This window comes from Tympanuchus pallidicinctus, unplaced genomic scaffold (genome assembly GCF_026119805.1).
Source record: "Tympanuchus pallidicinctus isolate F22 unplaced genomic scaffold, pur_lepc_1.0 scaffold16, whole genome shotgun sequence".
Taxonomy (NCBI): Eukaryota; Metazoa; Chordata; class Aves; order Galliformes; family Phasianidae; genus Tympanuchus; species Tympanuchus pallidicinctus.
The window spans coordinates 24,638,491-24,656,932 of NW_026294679.1; the positions used below are offsets into that span (position 1 = coordinate 24,638,491).

The 18,442-nt window shown below is 38.1% G+C and overlaps 1 protein-coding gene across 2 annotated transcripts; it reads left to right on the plus strand.

The window, feature by feature from the left end:
- Nucleotides 1–3,260: 3,260 nt before the first annotated feature.
- Nucleotides 3,261–18,113, plus strand: DNA2 (DNA replication helicase/nuclease 2). 2 transcript variants are annotated; one of them, XM_052678004.1, is made up of 20 exons: nucleotides 3,261–3,575; nucleotides 3,912–4,095; nucleotides 5,856–6,001; nucleotides 6,370–6,495; nucleotides 6,966–7,185; nucleotides 7,704–7,821; nucleotides 8,152–8,317; nucleotides 9,110–9,304; nucleotides 10,132–10,362; nucleotides 10,735–10,851; nucleotides 10,942–11,051; nucleotides 12,300–12,409; nucleotides 13,425–13,649; nucleotides 14,161–14,354; nucleotides 14,453–14,542; nucleotides 14,662–14,854; nucleotides 15,319–15,408; nucleotides 16,291–16,473; nucleotides 16,615–16,798; nucleotides 17,099–18,113. In XM_052678004.1, the coding sequence occupies exons 1-19, from the start codon at nucleotides 3,409–3,411 to the stop codon at nucleotides 16,786–16,788; spliced, it is 3,039 nt and encodes a 1,012-aa protein (XP_052533964.1). In that variant the 5' UTR covers nucleotides 3,261–3,408; the 3' UTR covers nucleotides 16,789–16,798; nucleotides 17,099–18,113. The 2 variants fall into 2 exon arrangements, with proteins under 2 accessions (XP_052533964.1, XP_052533963.1); XM_052678003.1 differs by having other exon boundaries at nucleotides 16,615–18,113.
- Nucleotides 18,114–18,442: the final 329 nt, after the last annotated feature.

The following is an 18,442-nucleotide window of genomic DNA, read 5'->3' on the forward strand; positions in this document are numbered from 1 at the left end:
TGGTAATCCTGCAATTTAGAAACCAGTTTCTTTGCATGCATTCTGTGCAAAAAAAAAATAAAAAAAAATCTACACAAATAAAAATGGGAAATTTGTACAGTGATAAGTGGTAGAAAAGATCTTAAGGCAGTTAGCATGTAATCTTACAAGGCATTTCTGTACCTTTTCTGTAGAGCTTAATGTTTTCAATTCAGTTTATTGAAGGCTTTGAGTACTTGACGTACTTTGAAGGACTGGCTCTTGTAAACAGGTCTGCCCCTGCCTTAAAATGTGGGACAAACAGGACTGCATGCTGCTGCACTTATGTATTTAGGCATATGGACCATTTAGGCACATGGAGAAGAAAATGAAGATTATATTAGAGTCTGTATATGTGTGTATGTGTTATTTCTAAAGTATGGTATGCAACACATTATTATACTTTTTCTCCTTCAATTCCTTGTAGAGAAGTTATTGTTCGGACTCATTTATACATAATTTGCATTGGTACTCCTGATTTTATTCACTTGAATTGGGAAGCTGTAAAGCATTTACTTATGTGATATAAGTTATTTATTTATTGCAATATTTTTAGCAGTGTCTTTTAAGAGTTGGTAATGGTTGTATTAAATAAACTGGTGGATTATGTGATCAATTTACTTAATTTTGAAAAATCAGACTGGATTTTGAGTTATGTATCTCAAACCAAATGTTATGACTTTTTTTTTTTTTTCTGGTTTCTTAAAAGTATCTATTTCTTTTATATTTAACAATACAGTTATGGGCAGAGAACAAGATGTATTTGAATTTATTTTATTAAAAATTTTGAATGAATATATTTGTGTGATTTATGTGTGTGTAAAGCAGAATCCAGCATACTCACGCTTGAGAAGAAAGCAGCAGTAGAATATGTCAGCAAAACAACTGAGTAGGATACTGAATGAGAAAAACAGCCCTACAATGCTGTATCTTCAGCATTACTTTTTCAAAACAGAGCTTACAAGTGTGTTAATAATTCTACTTGAAAGTACTAAAATACTTCAGAAAGGTGTACGAAGGGAAAAAGGGAGCTGGAAGGGAGGAGACTTGTTTCTAATTTTTTTGGTAGATATTTCTAACCTTTTTTGAAAAGGTTGTTATTAAATATATTTCTTAATCAGAACACTATTTTGAGTATCTGACTAATGTGTTCCATATGTGTGACTGGCTGTGTTCCCTGGTAGTCCATTTTACTATGACTTTGAAGTGTCTATTTTCTGCTTTTAAAATACTGATAAATACACACATAATTTAAATATATTCTATATATGTAAGCTGTGAGAAGTTTTTCATTGCTATTGAAGAACGTTTTCATTAGTCAAGATGCTGGATTTGAGTTCATCTTCCATTTAAATTGTCTCTCCTTGAGAAGGTGAGCTTACTTCTTTTGAACCGCTCTGTTACCACACTGAAGTTATCAGAATGTCAGCAATTGAATGTTAGGAAAGCTGGTGGTCATTAGTTCATGGTTTTATTTTCGATCTAGTTCTAGTTTTTTAGATTTCACAGCATAGCAATTGAACAGGTTTGTACACATCCTTTCTAGGAATTTTAGAAGTTATTATAAATTGATACAATTGCTTCAAAATCAATTTTAAAAGCTTTCTCTGTGTGGGGAAAAAAACCCCCCACAAAACAACTGTGTTAGAAAACATTTTTTGCAACTTCAAGATGTTTTAGTGTAGTTTTTATTTGCAAGTGTAGATGATTATCCCAAATGTCAACTTTATTATACAGAGAGGCTTGAATGGAAGTGGATATAATTATTATTGTCATATTTCCTGAAAACCTGTTTCCTAGGAGTCTTGTAACTTTAGTTCTACCCAGTGAAACAGTTCCTTCTGTGAAGAATTGGTAATGCAGCCTTGGGTACTATTTTTTATTTTCTGTTCCAGCCATTCCAATATTATATATTCTGTTCTCAGCTATTTCCAATATCCTTAGATATAGAAGTGGAAAAGGTCTCTCCATTTCAGAACTCCTTCAGGTCAGAATCTCTTATCCATACTATGTCCTGAAAATCTCAGATGATGGTTTGTTTCCAGTTATTAAACACTGTCTTTAAAATAGAGTTCAATTCCTTATCCTTACAATGGAAATTTCTGCTTGCTGTAATGGAGGCATTTGTTTATGCATTACGTATGTAGTTTGCAGTTACTTCACACAAAAACTTGTATTTGAATCTTCTTTTTAGACTGCTAAATTCCAGTGTCTGTATTGTTTTGTCTTATTACCTCTGCATAGGAATGTAGAGATAACCTTGCATTCTGCAGCCTCTATCACATGTACAAAGCAAAAAGCTCCTGTACAATAATCTGTTTTAATACTGTACTAAATTGTGTGCCTGTGTGTTTAAAAGAACAAATTATTCCATTATGAATATTAGCAGTTCTGCAAGGGAAAGCTTATAAACATAGGCTATGTGTACTTGAGGGTTACCCCTAAGAAAAGGGGCTCATTTATGTGCCATCTTACCCTTCAAACGTCAAGCTGGATCCTCCTGCTGTGTACCTGACCCCTGCTCATGTTGTCTTCCCAGGCTGGAGCACAGTCCTGTTTCTCAGTGTCTGGCTACATTAGGAATACAAGGCCAAACTCCAATTACTCCATTGTTATTTTTCCTGGCATTTTAAGTGCAGAATACTGATATATCGAGAGTAAACTTAATACCTGTGTTCTTTAGTCCTAGCTCGACTTGACAGGAGCAAAAACGTTTTCCTCAAGTAGTGCTCTTGTGACCAAAAAGAAGCAAAGGGGGCAACCGTGCACGTCTGAGACTGCTGCATCGCCTCAGGGAGCTGCTGCTTGGTTGCACCGGCTCGTGTTTGTCGTAAGGAAAGCTCAACTCCTGGGCTGAGGTTCACCCACAAACATTTGAGAGAGAAAAGCACCTTTAATCCTACTTTTTCCCGCAGCCCCGTTGTGAGAAGCGCTGACCGCAGCCTGTTAGGCTTCCTCACAGCGCAGGCCGCCCGCACAGCTTCTGCTTTTCATCCCGCGCGCGGGAAGCTCGCGCCGCCCTCCGGCAAACTCCCATTGGTTGCTCTGCCTTCGTCCCCACCAATGATCGAGCTGGGGGTGGAGTCTCTGGGCAGGCGAGAGAGGCGGGCTGTGCTGCGCCTGCGCGGAGGTTGGCGCGGCGCGCGGGATTCGGTTGGGGTGCGTTGTGGGGCTGAGGTGAGGCTGGCTGCTGTGTAGCGGAGGGACTGCGGTGCTGGGCGGCGGGAGGGAGAAGGGAAAAGGCCTGCGTGCAATTTAAAAAGCACGCTGTAGTCGTCTATTTATCCGCGCTGATACGCGTTCTAGCAGTGGAGGCGGGTTTGTGCCGGTCTGTTTCCTCGTCGAGCACTGCGGTAGGTTTGGCAGCGTTAACTGTGCTTTCAGAAGACGATGACCGAGCCCTGTAACGCGGCGCTCAGGAGCGGGCTGAACAACAGGTACCGCGTGTTGGAGGTCCGCCTGGTGCGGCGGGAGGGACGCGACCCTGAGAAGCACCTGGCGGTCAGCGCTTCCACATCGCCGGGAGATACGGAGCTGTGCGTCCTTCAGAACAGCTGGTGAGCGGTGCTTTGAGATTCTGCTGAGCTTCTGAAGCAGTTTAAGCCCTTAAATATAAGGAGATATTATAAGCATCAAGTATAGCATGTCGGTGTAAAATATGTCGGTTCTAAAATGGCTGAAAGGATAAATCTGTAATGACGAATCTGGAATGATTTGAAGTCATCAGGATTTCTCTTCATGTGGATTTGATCCGTGACCTAGTGCTCAGAATTAAAGTTTTGTCAGTAAAAAGCTCATAATAACCTCAGGTTTTGAAGTATGTTGAATCTGTTAATTTCTTACAGGTGGTATCCTGTGCTTGCAAATTGTTGTTGGAATGTTTTGCTTTACAGGGAGTCTGTTCCAGTTGTTCCAGGAGATATTGTTCATTTAGAAGGGGACTGTAGCTCTGGTACCTGGATAATAAATGAGCAGTCTGGATATCTCATTCTTTACCCAGATTTGCTGCTCTCTGGCACTACGATATCCAGTAGCATTCGATGTATGAGAAAAGCAGTGCTGAGTGAACGGTTTAGGGTAAGTCTTAAAACACCTGATGTTGTAGCATTAATAAGTTAATGTTTCAGCTGAGAATGGTGGCTTAGCTCAATAGTAAAACTGGAATGTGATATTGTAAAATGTCAGTAGCTAGTCATAACGTTTACAGAAAAAGAGCAATTCAGAGGGAAAACTTGCTTTTTGGACTACTTTTTTTTCTTTTTTTATTATGTTTTTTTTTCAGAATTTCAGTTGAAATTATTCTGAGTTGTTAATACAGAAAACGGGGACAAAAATATGCTTCTCGCTCTAGTTTTCTGGCAACTTCTTTTATACTCTTGTTCCTAGCCATGTTTTCTTGTGCGTAAGAAGTTTTTGCTAGATGTGCACTTCTTGTTGGCTATATGAAAATGTAGTCTTATTTGGCTACTAAAAAGCTTCTGAAACATCAGCCATTTCAGCAAAGGCTTTTCTGGTACCCCATGAGAAGCATGTGTTAGTTCCAGATCTAGCTTCTGTATGCCTGTACTGTAGTCAGGGTTGGTGTGGGCTAATTCTGGAATCTGTGCTGGAACTCAAAGAGAGAAAAGGTTTCTTGTGGTTGTCCTTGCTGATACGTGAGTGGTAGAGTAGCAATGGCTGCCAGTTACAGCTGAGGAAAACTAGACATGAGGAGCATGTAAATCTAGATGGACAAGGGAAGTAGTAAACAGGCTGGCTGGGGAACTGTGACCAGAGCAAGAAATTGAAGTGCAGGACGTTCAGACTGAAAAGAGATGTCAACAGGAGGCCTTCATTAGAGAAGTAACAGGAATAGATTAATTGTTGGGAAGGGACATGTATGGTCAGTGAATATAAAGATGTTATAATTATGAAATAAGCAAGAGAATTTGGCAGAGCAGATTATAATAACAAAAAGAAAATAGATAGAGAACTTACCCATGTCCTGGGCTCGCTGCAAAATGCCAGAGGAGGGATCTCCCGAAGAGATCTTTCCCCACTGGCAGTCAGCTCTTAAACGGGTCTAGGAGAGATGGAGCCAGGATCCACCCTTCTGGCAGCACAGGAGAATTGCCTTCACCTATGCTCGAATGGCTGATTCACTGCTCGCTTCAGGTGATCGATCAGAGGTTCAGGCTGTGATTCAGCAGTTCCCATACAGGACAACACAAAGGGTCCTGACTCTGATAACACCACTCTTTGAGTTGTGTTCAGGTCCTACACAGCTGGTTCTTTGAAAGATACCATTAACTTCCAAACAAACTGATTATCTTTCCAGCTGTTTGGTAGGGGCTTATGCAGAAGTCATAATTTATCCATTCCTGGCAGTGAGCTAGGTGGGTTTCTGAGCCACTCTGATGTTGGAGTAATTTTATGTGAGTTCATAAAATGCAGGAAATTGCTTCAAATATGGATAATGTAAACATAGTATTTCTAGGATAGTAAAGATTATTGCATTAGGAAATGCTGCTGTTAATGCTGTTCACAAGGAAAATCTTTTTGATATACACTTTAAAATGTGAATTTGTTCCTTCTTTAATTGCTTAGGGATTGTATCCTAACAGTGGATTTGGAATAAAAATGGGAGATAAAGCAATAGAAGAGACTCACTGCAGTTTGTCTGTATTTGCAGTCACATTTGAATCCATACTAATAAGTGAGATAAAAGATCTAATGATTTTGCTATTAAAACAATTGGGATGTGTCACATGCAACAAATAAGCCCAGAAATTCTGTGGAAAATCTGCATGAAGTGAATATGAATCTTAAACCTTTTGTACTGTGCCATTGTATTGCAGGGCTCTGAGTGTGGTTCACGGCAAACACTCATTGGTACAATTCTTCATGAAATTTTCCAGCAATCCGTAACAAATAACTTGGCACCTGAAAAAGTGGAGGAACTAGCAAATAAAATTGTTTTTGGGCAAAAGTATCTCAGAGAAATGTAAGTACGTTGCAAGGATCTGGTTTTATGTTTGGAAGATCAGATGCTTTAACAAATGGTTACTGTTATTAGGAGAGCATCTTACCAAACAATCTTAATGAAATTTTGGTATCTCTTATTTCCCTGCTCTATAATGTAATTTAATATGCCTGCCCTGCTGGAGTTAAATGGGAAATGTAGTTTATTTCTCTTAATGGGGGCTCAGCTGTACTTTTATTAATTAATAGGGTGAGGTGAATGTGTTGCTATCTGTGTTTTAAAGATGGTTCTTTGAACTTGACAATTATTTCCATGAATGTGAAGTACTTTGGTACCAAAGGTGAAGCTAATTTTGCCCTTGCCCTAATGTAAATGGCTTTGTTTTGTAGGTATCACTTGAAGCTGAAACAAACAGAGGTAATGCAGGAGATAGAAGAATATTTGCCTTCATTTTTTAAGTGGACAGAAGAGTTCATGCGCAATCCAGCTAACCAAAATCAAATGCAACTGAAACTGTAAGAATCCGAAATTAGAAATGATTCTAATTTGTGTATCTTATTTGGGACACTTTCAATTTTTAGAAGAGAGCTTTTTATACAAATCTCTTAACTGACATGGAGCAATTAATACCTACCTATACCTAAATAGCTAACACTGAGCTCCGTATTTAGTTGCAATTATGAGTAGTGGGAAAGACATCAAGAATGATTATTACAAGGCTGAGGGAGGACTAACATAAAAATCACAGTGATGTTAAAATCATTGTGAACAATGTGGTAGAGAGTAGATGCGTTAGTACTTAAATATCCTTGTTCTTTTAATCAGCTGACTAAGCTAGAAGTTGCTGTAAATATGACTAAAAACTGGAATATTAAACTAGTATTCCCATGTAATAGTTTGTCAGCGCACACATACTGCAATGTGTTTTAATCTTGAAATATTAAGGAAAATCATTAACTTCCCCCTTCCTTTGGTTTCTTCCTAGGCCAAGTGAAGACAAAACAGGAGATTGCTCTTCTAAGGTAGAAATTGTAGATATCTTAGACGTTGAAGAGAACATTTGGTCTCCCAGGTTTGGATTGAAGGGAAAGATTGATGTTACAGCCAGGGTGAAAATCCATCGTCGGTGCGGCGTACAGTCCAGGATAATGCCATTAGAGCTCAAATCTGGCAAGGAATCAAACTCTATAGAGCACAGGAGTCAGGTACAAAAAGAAGTGTAATTTGACTATTGGTGGCTATAAGCAATCTGTCTTATTAGAATGACTGACTTTGTCTCAAGAATATGAAACATTTGGTTTGTATGTGATGTAATCTGGATTTATGGGTGAGCAACCCTGGCATGCTCAAATCTGATGATTTAAAAATTAGCTGAGGTGTGGGAGCTATGCTTATTTAAGTCTTTCAAACAGCTTTATGGCTTTTATCCTAAAAAACTGTTGATTAGTCTCTTCTTACTAAACATTTGAGTATTAGCTCGAGGCAAAGAGCTTGAAGAACTATAATTGTGCATCTTGACAGATAGCTGGTCTGAGTGAGGGGCAGTCATGTATAAACTTTTGTTAAGGAAGATGCCTTATAAGTCAAATGCTTGGTTAGGTGCTTATTAGTTATGCTTTCTAAGTTATTTGTAATAGTAATGGCTACATAAATTATCTTATGAAGCTGTTTTAGTATTTATATATACATGACACGCAGTATGTTTCATATACAATGTTTGCAGGTTATCCTGTATACGCTGTTGAATTTAGAAAGGAGAGTGGATCCTGAAGCTGGATTTCTTCTTTATCTTAAAACTGGTACTATGTATCCTGTTACTGGAGCTCGCATGGATAGAAGAGGTGACGTTATCCTCCCGCCCTTGAAACCTACTTGATTAGTTATGTTACTTCATATGATTAACATAACGAGGCATTTCAGTAATAGTTGAACTAGCAGGATTTTCTCTCATGGAGCAAGGTATACTTGGCTGTATCATTTGTTGTAATTTTATTTATTCTATGAAGTTGATGTTCAAAACTGAAATATGTTTTATTAATACTTCATTAGGACTTTGCTATATGAGTATCTACTTCTTAGCTGACTGAAGTCTGATGCCTGGTTTCTTTAGGACTAAGAATGATTAAAAGCTACACTTAAAATATCAGCTTAGTTTGTTCTTTTTTTGACAGAATTAATAAAGCTAAGAAACCAGGTGGCCTTCTACTTAATGCACAGTATGTATAAATCTGCTGTGGGAAGACAGCAGTCACAGCTTGCTGCTTTGCCTCCTGTAATTGATGACAGTCAAGCCTGTAAATACTGTTCCCAAATACACAATTGCTTTGTATATAGCAGGTAAGAAAAAAATCCCACCACCCTGGTTTGATACTTGTTTTTTAAATAAGAATAACTTCAGCCTTTGATACTATTATTTGACCTTTGTGATTTGATGGCTTATTATTTCGTTATGACAACTCTTGCACTCCCAAACAACGTTCCATAAACTCCAGCATAATAACTCTTACATTTTCTTTGATCTGACCATTTGTTTTTTCAGGTTGTAGGAATGAAATTTTGAGGGAACTGGCTTTGTGCATAAGTGTAATATGGTTTAGTAATTGCTTCATAAATCATTATAACATTCAGGTATTGTGGCATTATGTTATTCCTAAGTCACCAGCTGTTTTAACAACTTTTGAACTAACTATTTTTTTCACTTGGTTTGCATTTTTATGTGCACGATTATGTATAAATGCCTATTGATGCTTAATTCCAAGGTGAGTTGACTTGAAGTCTGCTTTTTTATTAACTGTTAAATCCCATTTGCTTAAGTAAGCACCACTGTGGTATTCATATCTTACTAAAAAAGAAATAGAAGGTGAAATGCTTAAATGTTTGCAGAATTATTCTTGGGAGGTTTTCAATTGGTCTTCTACTTATTTTCCCTAATTCAAAGTCATACAAATGATGTGATTAAATGAGATTGTAGGAACAAAGGACATGTAATCAGCTTTATTTCAGTGATGATAAATTAAGTGCTATATTTTTCAGTGTTTCAGTATAAACTTAAATTTGTCTCATGTATAAACTGACTTGCAGGAAATGTGGTGGAAGTTGATTCTTTCCTGTACTTGGTTCTATTCCTAGAGCTGTAGAAGAAAGGATGGCTGGTGTGTCTTTTCCTCCTGCTATGATACCCATTATTGAAAAAGAGACGCAGCACCTGAAACCTTCCCATTTAGAGTACTTCAGTCTGTGGTATCTGATGTTAACCTTGGAGATGCAAAGTGGAGACAGTAAAAAGGGGTATAAAAATATATGGATGATACCTTCTTTGGAAAGGTAAGATGAATTTCTAACCTGGTACAAATGAGTGATTGGAAATGAGGCATTGTCAACTTGTAGTTTTCCTTACAAGAGAACCTAGATGTTTGCTACTACTTGTAGAAATAACCAGATGTACTTCTTGTCAAGTAGAGTTTGAGATGTGAGCTGATGAAATCATTAGCTTGCTACACTTACAGGTTATATATTTTTGATATATGTTTTTCTTTTGTTGTTGCTGTTAAGTCAGGCATGGGAAGCAGTAAGTTAATTGCAGTCTCTGCCTTTGGAAGTAGAAATTGTATCATTTTGTTTCAGTTCCTGAAGGCTGACACTGGATGTTGACTGTGAGTCCAGCTCACTGTGCTGGTTTTCTGAGGGTTTTATTGACAAATAATGATGTATTTTGGGCTCTGCTCCTATGCTTGCCTGAGAATGTGGATAAACACTAAGGGCTCTTGCTGGCTTTGGTACTTTCTGTCTTACATCCCTGGACATAGTAACTATGCAAAAATTAATGGGTGGTTTGTGGACCCATTTAAATGAGTTTGTTTATGTGGTGTTTTAGGTGAAACAAGCAATTTATTAAGCAAATAGCAAACATTTCAGTGAAATGTATCCATATATTTTAGTGTTCAGTTTTTAACAAAGTTATCTGTAATTTTATTTTAGATATCAGTTGAAGCAAGTATAAAGTGTTTGTATATCTTTACAATTCTTCTCTGGTCATAGAGGCTATTGAAAACGGACTAAATTTTTTTATTTCTTGCTTACATATATAAAATATTTGTCTTACTGAGGGGATCTTACACTGAAAAATTAATTTTTCTGTAATATCTTCACAGAGAAAAGGCTGGAGACTGTGTTGGAAACATGATCAGAATTGGTCAAGTTCAGGAAGTTTCCGAAGGACAATATCTGCATTCTTTCCAACGTAAAAATGGTGTTGTACCTGGAGCAAACCTCTTGGTTGGTGATAGAGTCGTTGTGAGTGGAGAAGAAAATGGTTTGCTTGGCTTGGCTACTGGCTACGTGAGAGAAATCAGTGCAACAACAATCTCCTGTTTGTTGGGCAGGTAATAGAATAAAAGGGAAAACATCTGCTTGGCAGCACTGTGATATAGGCTTCGAGAAAGGCACTCCCAGGCCTCAAAAAAGCTCTGAAATGGTCTGACTCCTCTTGCTTGGCTCACGGAGGTATATTCTAAAAATCATGACTGAAGGTGGCAGATCAGTGTCCCTATGCCTATGTTGACTGATTAAAAAATATACCTGCAAAGTGTATCTCCAACATAAGTTTCCATGGATACTCTGGTTGTTTTTGTTATTAGTAACTTTAATTATTCGGACTACACTGCCTTGAAATGTGCCCTTATTAATGAGACTTTTATCATCAACTTACTGCTTGTAAGCAGAATTAATTTGTGCATCTTACTGTCGTCCTTCAGGAATTTATCAAAGCTCCCTGAGAGTACCACTTTTAGGTTGGATCATGAAGAAGGAGACTGTGGTATAGGAGTTCCCTTTGAAAACCTCTCTAAACTGATGAAAGATTCCCCGGTCAGGTATGAAGAATCAAATTAATTTCACACTTTGAGTATTTTTAGGTTTTTCTCAATGAGAAACTCACGATTCTTGTATTTTTGCATCTGCAGTGAAAAGCTCCGCAACTTGATCATTGACTTCCACAAACCTCGTTTTATTCAGCATTTGAGCTCAGTCCTTCCTCCAGAAGCAAAGGAGGCTGTTGCAAGTATTTTAAAAGGTATTAAGGCTTTGTTTTTTTTCCTCCTAAAGTCTTATGATTAATGGTATATTTCTATTGCCAAAGCATTTATCACAGTTGATACAAGCTCTCTTTTTCTACATCAGGGTCTAGTAGCAGTTTTTTGTTTAAAAATAAATTCTGGCATTACATGTCTTTCTGTGACATTTCTTTCATTTCATTACATTACATTGCATGTCTTTCTGTGATCAGTCGAGCTACTTGGAAGATGTGACCAGATGTCTGCTTAGAATTTTGTTTTGCTTTTAATAGTTCCTGTAGCTTGTAGTTTTAGTGTTCTCTAATTGTTACAAAATTGGGAACGAGGAAGACTTGGGATAGAGGAAGTGGATTTTGAGGCGGTGGAAGGAAGGAGATGGGCTTTGATGGAAACATTCACTTCTATAGGCTCTTCTATTGACTTGTTGACTACTCTGCAATATATGAAGCTTTGTGGCACTCCTGGTTTTTTTTTTTTTTGTTGTTGTTGAACAGAGGATGTATGTGATAGTGTCAAAGTCAGTGAAAATAGCACTACTGCTGACTGAGATGTCTTTGAAAACATAACTCACTTGTCTTAAAACAAATAACTTCTTATTAAAAACTTTGTGAAAACTAAAAGATGCACATTGTTGCTTGGAGGTCTGCTTCAAATAAGAATTTTGCCCAGCCTTCTAGCAAACCACTGAAAGGGGAAGGAAATGAGAGGAAGGTGTATGTGCTAGAACTGAAGAATGATGGATTAACAAATACTGGAAGACAGGGAGTAACAGTTCCTTCCCATACTTGCAAACAAAACCTGGCTTTCAGTAAGACACCAATAATTCTCCATGCTCCTTGTTTGTTTGTTTGTTTGTTTTTGCTTGAGCTTTGCCTAATCCAAATAGCCAGACTGTACTGCTCATCTGCATCAGACTGGGGAAACACAGCTCTGGTTTCTTCTTGTGGTGTTTTTTTTTTTTTTTTCTGAGCAAGAAAGATGATGCTATCTGTGCAATTCACTTTGCATGTTTGAATATGAAAATGGATATGATGAAAAGAAAAATGGAAAATAGCAACAAGATATCAATCACATTTAGGCTATCAGAAAAAATAAACTGCAGAAGGTCACAAAACATCTTCAATGACGTGTTTCTGAGATAGCAGTACAGACCCTGTACTACTTGTCTGCATATTGCAAAGTTGAACGTTATTGCTCTAGCAATTATGAAGTATAGACATTTTCCTGTTATTTTTTCTGCTTTAAAGGTCTGAATAAGCCTCAGAAACAGGCAATGAAACAAGTGCTGCTTTCAAAAGACTACACGCTTATTGTGGGTATGCCAGGAACAGGAAAAACAACTACAATATGTGCTCTGGTAAGATCCTGTGCTTTGATTTTGAAAAGATTTGTAAGATTTGGAGAGCATTAAACACGTTTTATGCTCTTCTCAAGTAATGGCCCTAACTCAGTGTACTGCTATTGGTGTAATTTCAAAGAAGGAAACTTTTTGTTTTAAGAACTTTTATTTGATGGAACTGAAAATTTGCTCTGTGGAATAGGATTGTCTTTTGCTTCTATGGGAATATGTGAGAGGGAAGAAATTGAAGTAATACTTAATCACTTTGTGACATTTTAATGATACAGTTTTTGTCCCTAAATGCCAACAAGTCCTCAAGACTTGAATTGCAGCTCAAAAAAAGGACTCCTTGGGGAAGTCTACAATTTGCCCAATGGGAGCTGTATAAACCCAAGGTGCTGAAGCTGTGTGGTCCAGCCACTGACCCTTCTGGTGAGTGGTTTTCTCTCCCCAGAAATGGGCTGCAGGAACTTACTGGGTTCAGGCCGTGGGCTGAGCTGTTCCTGAAAGAAGTGATATTTCACATCCAGTTGTTATCTTTCCTGAATGGGTGTTTTGTCTTCTGCCTCCTTTCATTTCCCTGCTGCATGAGAACTGGTGGGGCAAGAGGAAGATGAAGAGTGAGCAAGCTGCTGCTGTTACTGGATCAGCTCATTCCACTGAATTTGATGTTAAACTCTCATGGGGAAAATTATTTCCAGAATTGGTCTGTAAAGCTTCTGCATACAGTATTGATATTCTTTGGCACACTGCCTTTTTAATGTAGTTTGCAAGCATGTGTAGATGTCCTTCTCTTACTCTTCTGTATCACGTGTAGTAAGCCTGCTGTTTAGGAGATGTGTCAGTTCTGTTGCTCATATTCCCTTGATAACAGCACACTAGCTGATTTGGCTGGGAAGAATTATATTAATGAAGTCATACTTGCTGTTGGCTCCATCTGAAAACTTAGTGTTCCACCCCAGCCTTGGTCACGCGAAGTCTTTCTGTAAGCTAAAAGCAATTTTTTTTTTTTTTCCTCTTCTCCACTCACTAGGTGAGAATTCTCTCTGCTTGTGGCTTCAGTGTTCTTCTGACTAGTTTTACACACACTGCTGTGGACAATATCCTGCTGAAGCTAGCCAAATTCAAAGTAGGCTTCTTGCGTTTGGGAAGAGCTCAGAAGGTTCATCCAGATATACGGAAATTTACAGAAGAAGAAATTTGCAGGTCCAAATCAATTAAGTCTGTAATGGATTTGGAAGAGCTCTACAACAGTCAGGTGAGAGAAGTGTTTCTGCAAGGCCTGCAATGCATATTATGTTAGTATTCTGGTTGCTCAGATGCTGTAGAGTTAGGAACCCATCTCAAGAGTGTGTTACTGGCAGGAGAAATCTGTGCTGAAACAGATGCTCAATTCCTGCATCATTGCAATTTCATTACAGCCAAGAATGACTAATTCTAGTAGTCTAAAAGCTGAAAAGCATTTTTTATGTTTACACAAAATAACTGATAATTACATTTAAAAATTCCCAAAGAGCTGAAGAAACAGGTGGTGGCAACTTCAAAGTAAATTAATTGAAAGAGTGAGATTTCAAGATTGAAAGACTTTAAGAACACAAGGTCAATATGTGTGCAGCGTGAATGGCATTGATTTAAAGGGCTAAAATATATTGGTTTTATCTTTAGTTAATTTAAATGGGTTTTTTTTTGTTTGTTTGTTTTTTTAAACCAGAAAAATTTTCTGTGCAGGGATTGAAGCTTTCTCTTATTAGTGTGTCTCGATTTTTCAGCCAGTGGTAGCAACAGCCTGCATGGGCATAAATCACCCCATCTTTGTTCAGAAGCAGTTTGATTTCTGTATAGTTGATGAAGCTTCCCAGATAAGCCAGCCCATCTGTCTGGGGCCACTGTTCTGTTCCAAACGGTTTGTGCTGGTGGGGGACCATCAGCAGCTGCCTCCACTTGTACAGAATTCAGAAGCAAGGTGAGATTTGCTGGACAAGTACCAGTAATATGAATTTTGGGAGGGCTTTTGCAGTATGTTGTCTGACATGCTTTTGTGAATTGTTTACTTTGTACTAGAGATCTTGGTATGAGTGAAAGTTTATTTAAAAGGCTGGAGCAAAACCAAAATGCTGTTGTCCAGTTGACTGTGCAATACAGAATGAACAGGTATGTTGGTATGTTAAACTTATTTGTTAGAGTAGGTTTCCTTTTTTTTTTTTTTTTTTTTTTAAACATGATATTGAAATTACAAGATTTGACACCACTTCTTTCTTCTTCATCCTTAGTAAAATAATGTCACTGAGTAACAAGCTAGTGTATGAAGGCAAACTGGAATGTGGATCAGAGAAGGTGTCAAATGCCACTGCTAATTTGCCAAATCTAAAAATGCTGAAACTGGAGCTTGCAGATGCTTCAAAAACGTGGTTGAAAGAAGTACTTGAGCCAGACAAACCTGTATGTTTTCTGAACACTGAAAAGGTCAAGTTCATTTATTTCTCTTCCATTTAAATTTTGTTATATGCTAGAAAATCCATCTCACGTGTAGAAGTCCGTCTTCAATATAAGGTTCATGTATTACAGCAGTCAAGCAACATGAAAAGAATCCTCACCACAAAAAGTCTATTTTTATTATATGTATTGTATAAATGTGAAATCAGATGATGGAGCTTTGACAGTTTCTTGAGGTGAATTGCTCTTACTAGAAATTTGGAGTTATGAAATGGCTATTACTGGAAACAAGTTCTGTCTAATTGTTTCAACATGTTTTGTAAATGCTCTATTCTGAGGTTAATTTCTGATACAGGTACTCTGTAGAATTTAGCATTTACCCCTACCTTAAAAAAAAAAAAAGTAGCATAAACAGTGTATGATAGAGTGAGTTAAGGATCAAAATACAGTGCACCTTCAGAGATGCTCATTATTTTACATTTATATTTTTAAAGGTCCCAGCACCAGAACACACAGAAAAAGGTGGTGTATGTAATGTGACAGAAGCCAAACTAGTGTTCTTCCTCACAACTTTATTCATTAAGGTATCTTTTACTTGAATGTTGCTTAAGAGGGAGTGTTCTGTAATTAATCTTTCATTGCTGTGGAAATTCTGACTACGTGTGTGTGGTTATTCTTGGAGGGATAACTGTGAGGGTAAATTCATGGTTGGCTTTGTGTTGCTACGTAAGGGGTCTGAAGTCGGCATTCAATTCCCTGTCGCATGCCTGGTTGGAGTTTGGGGTGAAATAAAAGCTGAGTGCTAAATTCTTTAAGAGATGAGGATGGGCTTTCTTGTGAGGGGGAGGGGAAGGGATTTGCCTTTCTCCCTTATTTCATAGAATCACAGAGTTGCACAGGTTGGAAAAGACCTAAAAAGATCACCAAGTCCAACTGCAACCTAACCACACTACCCTAACTCTAACCACCCACCGCTAAATTATGTCCCTGAGCACCACATCCAAACAGATTTTAATCACATTCAAGGATGGTGACTCAACCACCTCCCTGGGGAGCCTATTGCACTGCCTAACATCCCTTTCTGTAAAGAAGTTTTTCCTGATATCCAACCTAAACCTCCCCTAGAGCAACTTGAGGCCATAATCTAGTCAACTTGAGGAGTGCTGCAGACTAATGAATAGTTCTGCATATGTACTTCCCAGTCTGAAGAAGAAAGAAGAATGAGGATTTTGAGAATGCCTGTCTATGCTAGGTGAAGACAAAGCTTGGGATCTCGCAGTAATTAATATTTTCCTTGATTTATACCAATCTCATTTAGAGTTCCATTGATTTCTTACTGCAGAGATGATAGCTTGCAGCACTATTTTAAAAAAAAAAAAAAAAATCTTACAGCTTCTTCAGCTGGGGAAAAAAAAAAGAAAAACAAGTTAACTACAGTGACTATTTTCTGTTTTTGCTTCACTTAGGCTGGCTGTAAGCCTTCAGACATTGGTATTATATCGCCATACAGACATCAGTTGAAAGTAATCACTGATTTGATGGCAAGACTGAAGGAGAGCAGAGTGGAAGTCAACACTATAGACAAATACCAAGGAAGAGACAAAAGTATCATAATTGTGTCTTTTGTTAGGAACAGTAACGATGAAAATGTGAGTTGTTCATCCTAACCTGACTTTCATTCCAGTTTAAAAACTATCCTGAACCTTAAACTTAGATACATTTTGAAAATTATTCACCTCTAATTCTGTAATTTACATGGGAAAAATAAAAGCAGATTGTTTATTTATCAGCTTGGTGCCCTCCTGAAGGATTGGAGACGACTCAATGTTGCTATCACAAGAGCCAAGCACAAACTCATCATGGTGGGCTGCGTTCCATCACTCCGCCGCTACCCTCCTTTGGAGAAGCTGCTCTGCCATCTGCAGTCTGAGGCAATGATATCCTTTTTCAACACTGTTTTGTGAAAGGGGGAAGGTAAGACTACTTTGGATAGGAGGTAAGAATGGGAAGACCTTTGATCGTTTAGATTATATTTGTAATGCTAATTGTCAGCACGGTATGCATGCATGCATGGTCTGCGTGTGCCAGGAGCAGACTTTGATGACAAGCTAATAGGCAGATCTAGGACTTCCATTCTGTCTTGAAAAGTAGAAATAAAACTCCATGGTGATTTGCAAATCAACTTTGATATAGCTTTTTATTTAAAATTTGATGAGTACATTTTTAATGCTTTTGCTTTCTGCATTTTCTTTTTCCCGATTGTCTTGGTTTCAGGGCATCTTCACGTCAGTGTGATGATTATTTTTGGAAGAGCCATTTATTTAAACACCTATTGAGAGAATGCTTCAGGATTAAGGTTCCTAACTTAGAAAATTGTTTAACCTGTGAGCTGTTCATCTTTTTCTTCATTCTCTCTGGCACTGTATCAAGTCTGTTCTTGTTTCAGCTCCTTGCATCTCCTATTTAAATAGGAAAGTTAGATGTTTTCTTTACAGATGACATCTGTACATACTCGTACACTTCCTGTTTGTTTTGTTTCTGAAAGCAGCACATCCCTAAGATGCTTACGAGCTACTTCCTTAACTTCCTACATCTTCAATCTTCCTGCAGGGGCTCATGAAGGTATCCACAAATGTAACATTTTATGATTGTGAAGACTGAGTGTTTTAGAAGATATTTCTTGTATATTTTGTTCTGGTGCTGCTGAATGTAAATTATTGCTTTGTGGAATGTGAGTGCTGACATGCACAGTTCAGTTTTGGCTTCATTCAGATTGAAATTATTTTCAATGATTTTAAATGTTTCTTTCAGTAAAAGTAACGATACACATTTCTTTAATAAACTGATTGTTGAGTTGGTCCTTTTAGAACCAGGGGACGTGTAACAAACCAGGCATGTAAAGTATTTGGTTCCTTCAGGTACTGTTTAGCTGTTTCTATGCTCATTTTTTATTTTGGTAAACACATTTCTGCTTATATGGATGGGGGGATAAGTTTGAGGAGGAGGCCTGGGCAGAGTTCAGTGCTGTACTGAGCCACTACTGAGTTCTCTGTGCTCAGTTTGATTTTACACATTAAAATGTAGGTCACATCCACTAATCCCATTTATTAACATTCCTAATTAAAATGCTGTGTTGTGTGGTTTGGGGAAAAAAGCCTCATGGTCTTTTGATTTTTGCTTTTAAGTACAGAACATTTTAATTTTTATATACATAATGTAATGAATCTCTCAGCTGAAGCTCTCTTGCTTATTTCTGTAATCCCTTGGTTTTTCCATGCAAGTGGGGCAAGGGTGATAGGGATGCACTGAACTCCTTTTTCTGAGCAGTTCGAGGGAAAGAAAGGAACTGGACCAGCTCTCCCTAGCTGCAGCTCTGCCTGCGGCTCGTAGTTGTTTCAATCCACCAAACGAGGAACCAAGTGGTTCACATTCCTTTGACCTGTGTCACTTCTGAAACTTTCTCGTACAGGCACAGTCCGTGATGCCAGGTTTTGAGCAATCCTCCGTGCTCTGCTCTTTCCTGGGCTAATTCTAAAAGTAAAAACGAGCGTGACCAGAAACAGCGTATTTCCGTCCTGAAATGCCCGCGCCTTCCTTCCCCCACAGCCAGGCTCGCTA

Coding starts and splice junctions, on each gene's coding strand:
- DNA2 (XM_052678003.1), top strand. CDS start 3,409: ATGACCGAGCCCTGTAACGCGGCGCTCAGGAGCGGGCTGAACAACAGG. Junction 9,305..10,131: donor ATGATACCTTCTTTGGAAAG/GTAAGATGAATT, acceptor ATATCTTCACAG/AGAAAAGGCTGGAGACTGTG. Junction 14,543..14,661: donor GTGCAATACAGAATGAACAG/GTATGTTGGTAT, acceptor CTTCATCCTTAG/TAAAATAATGTCACTGAGTA.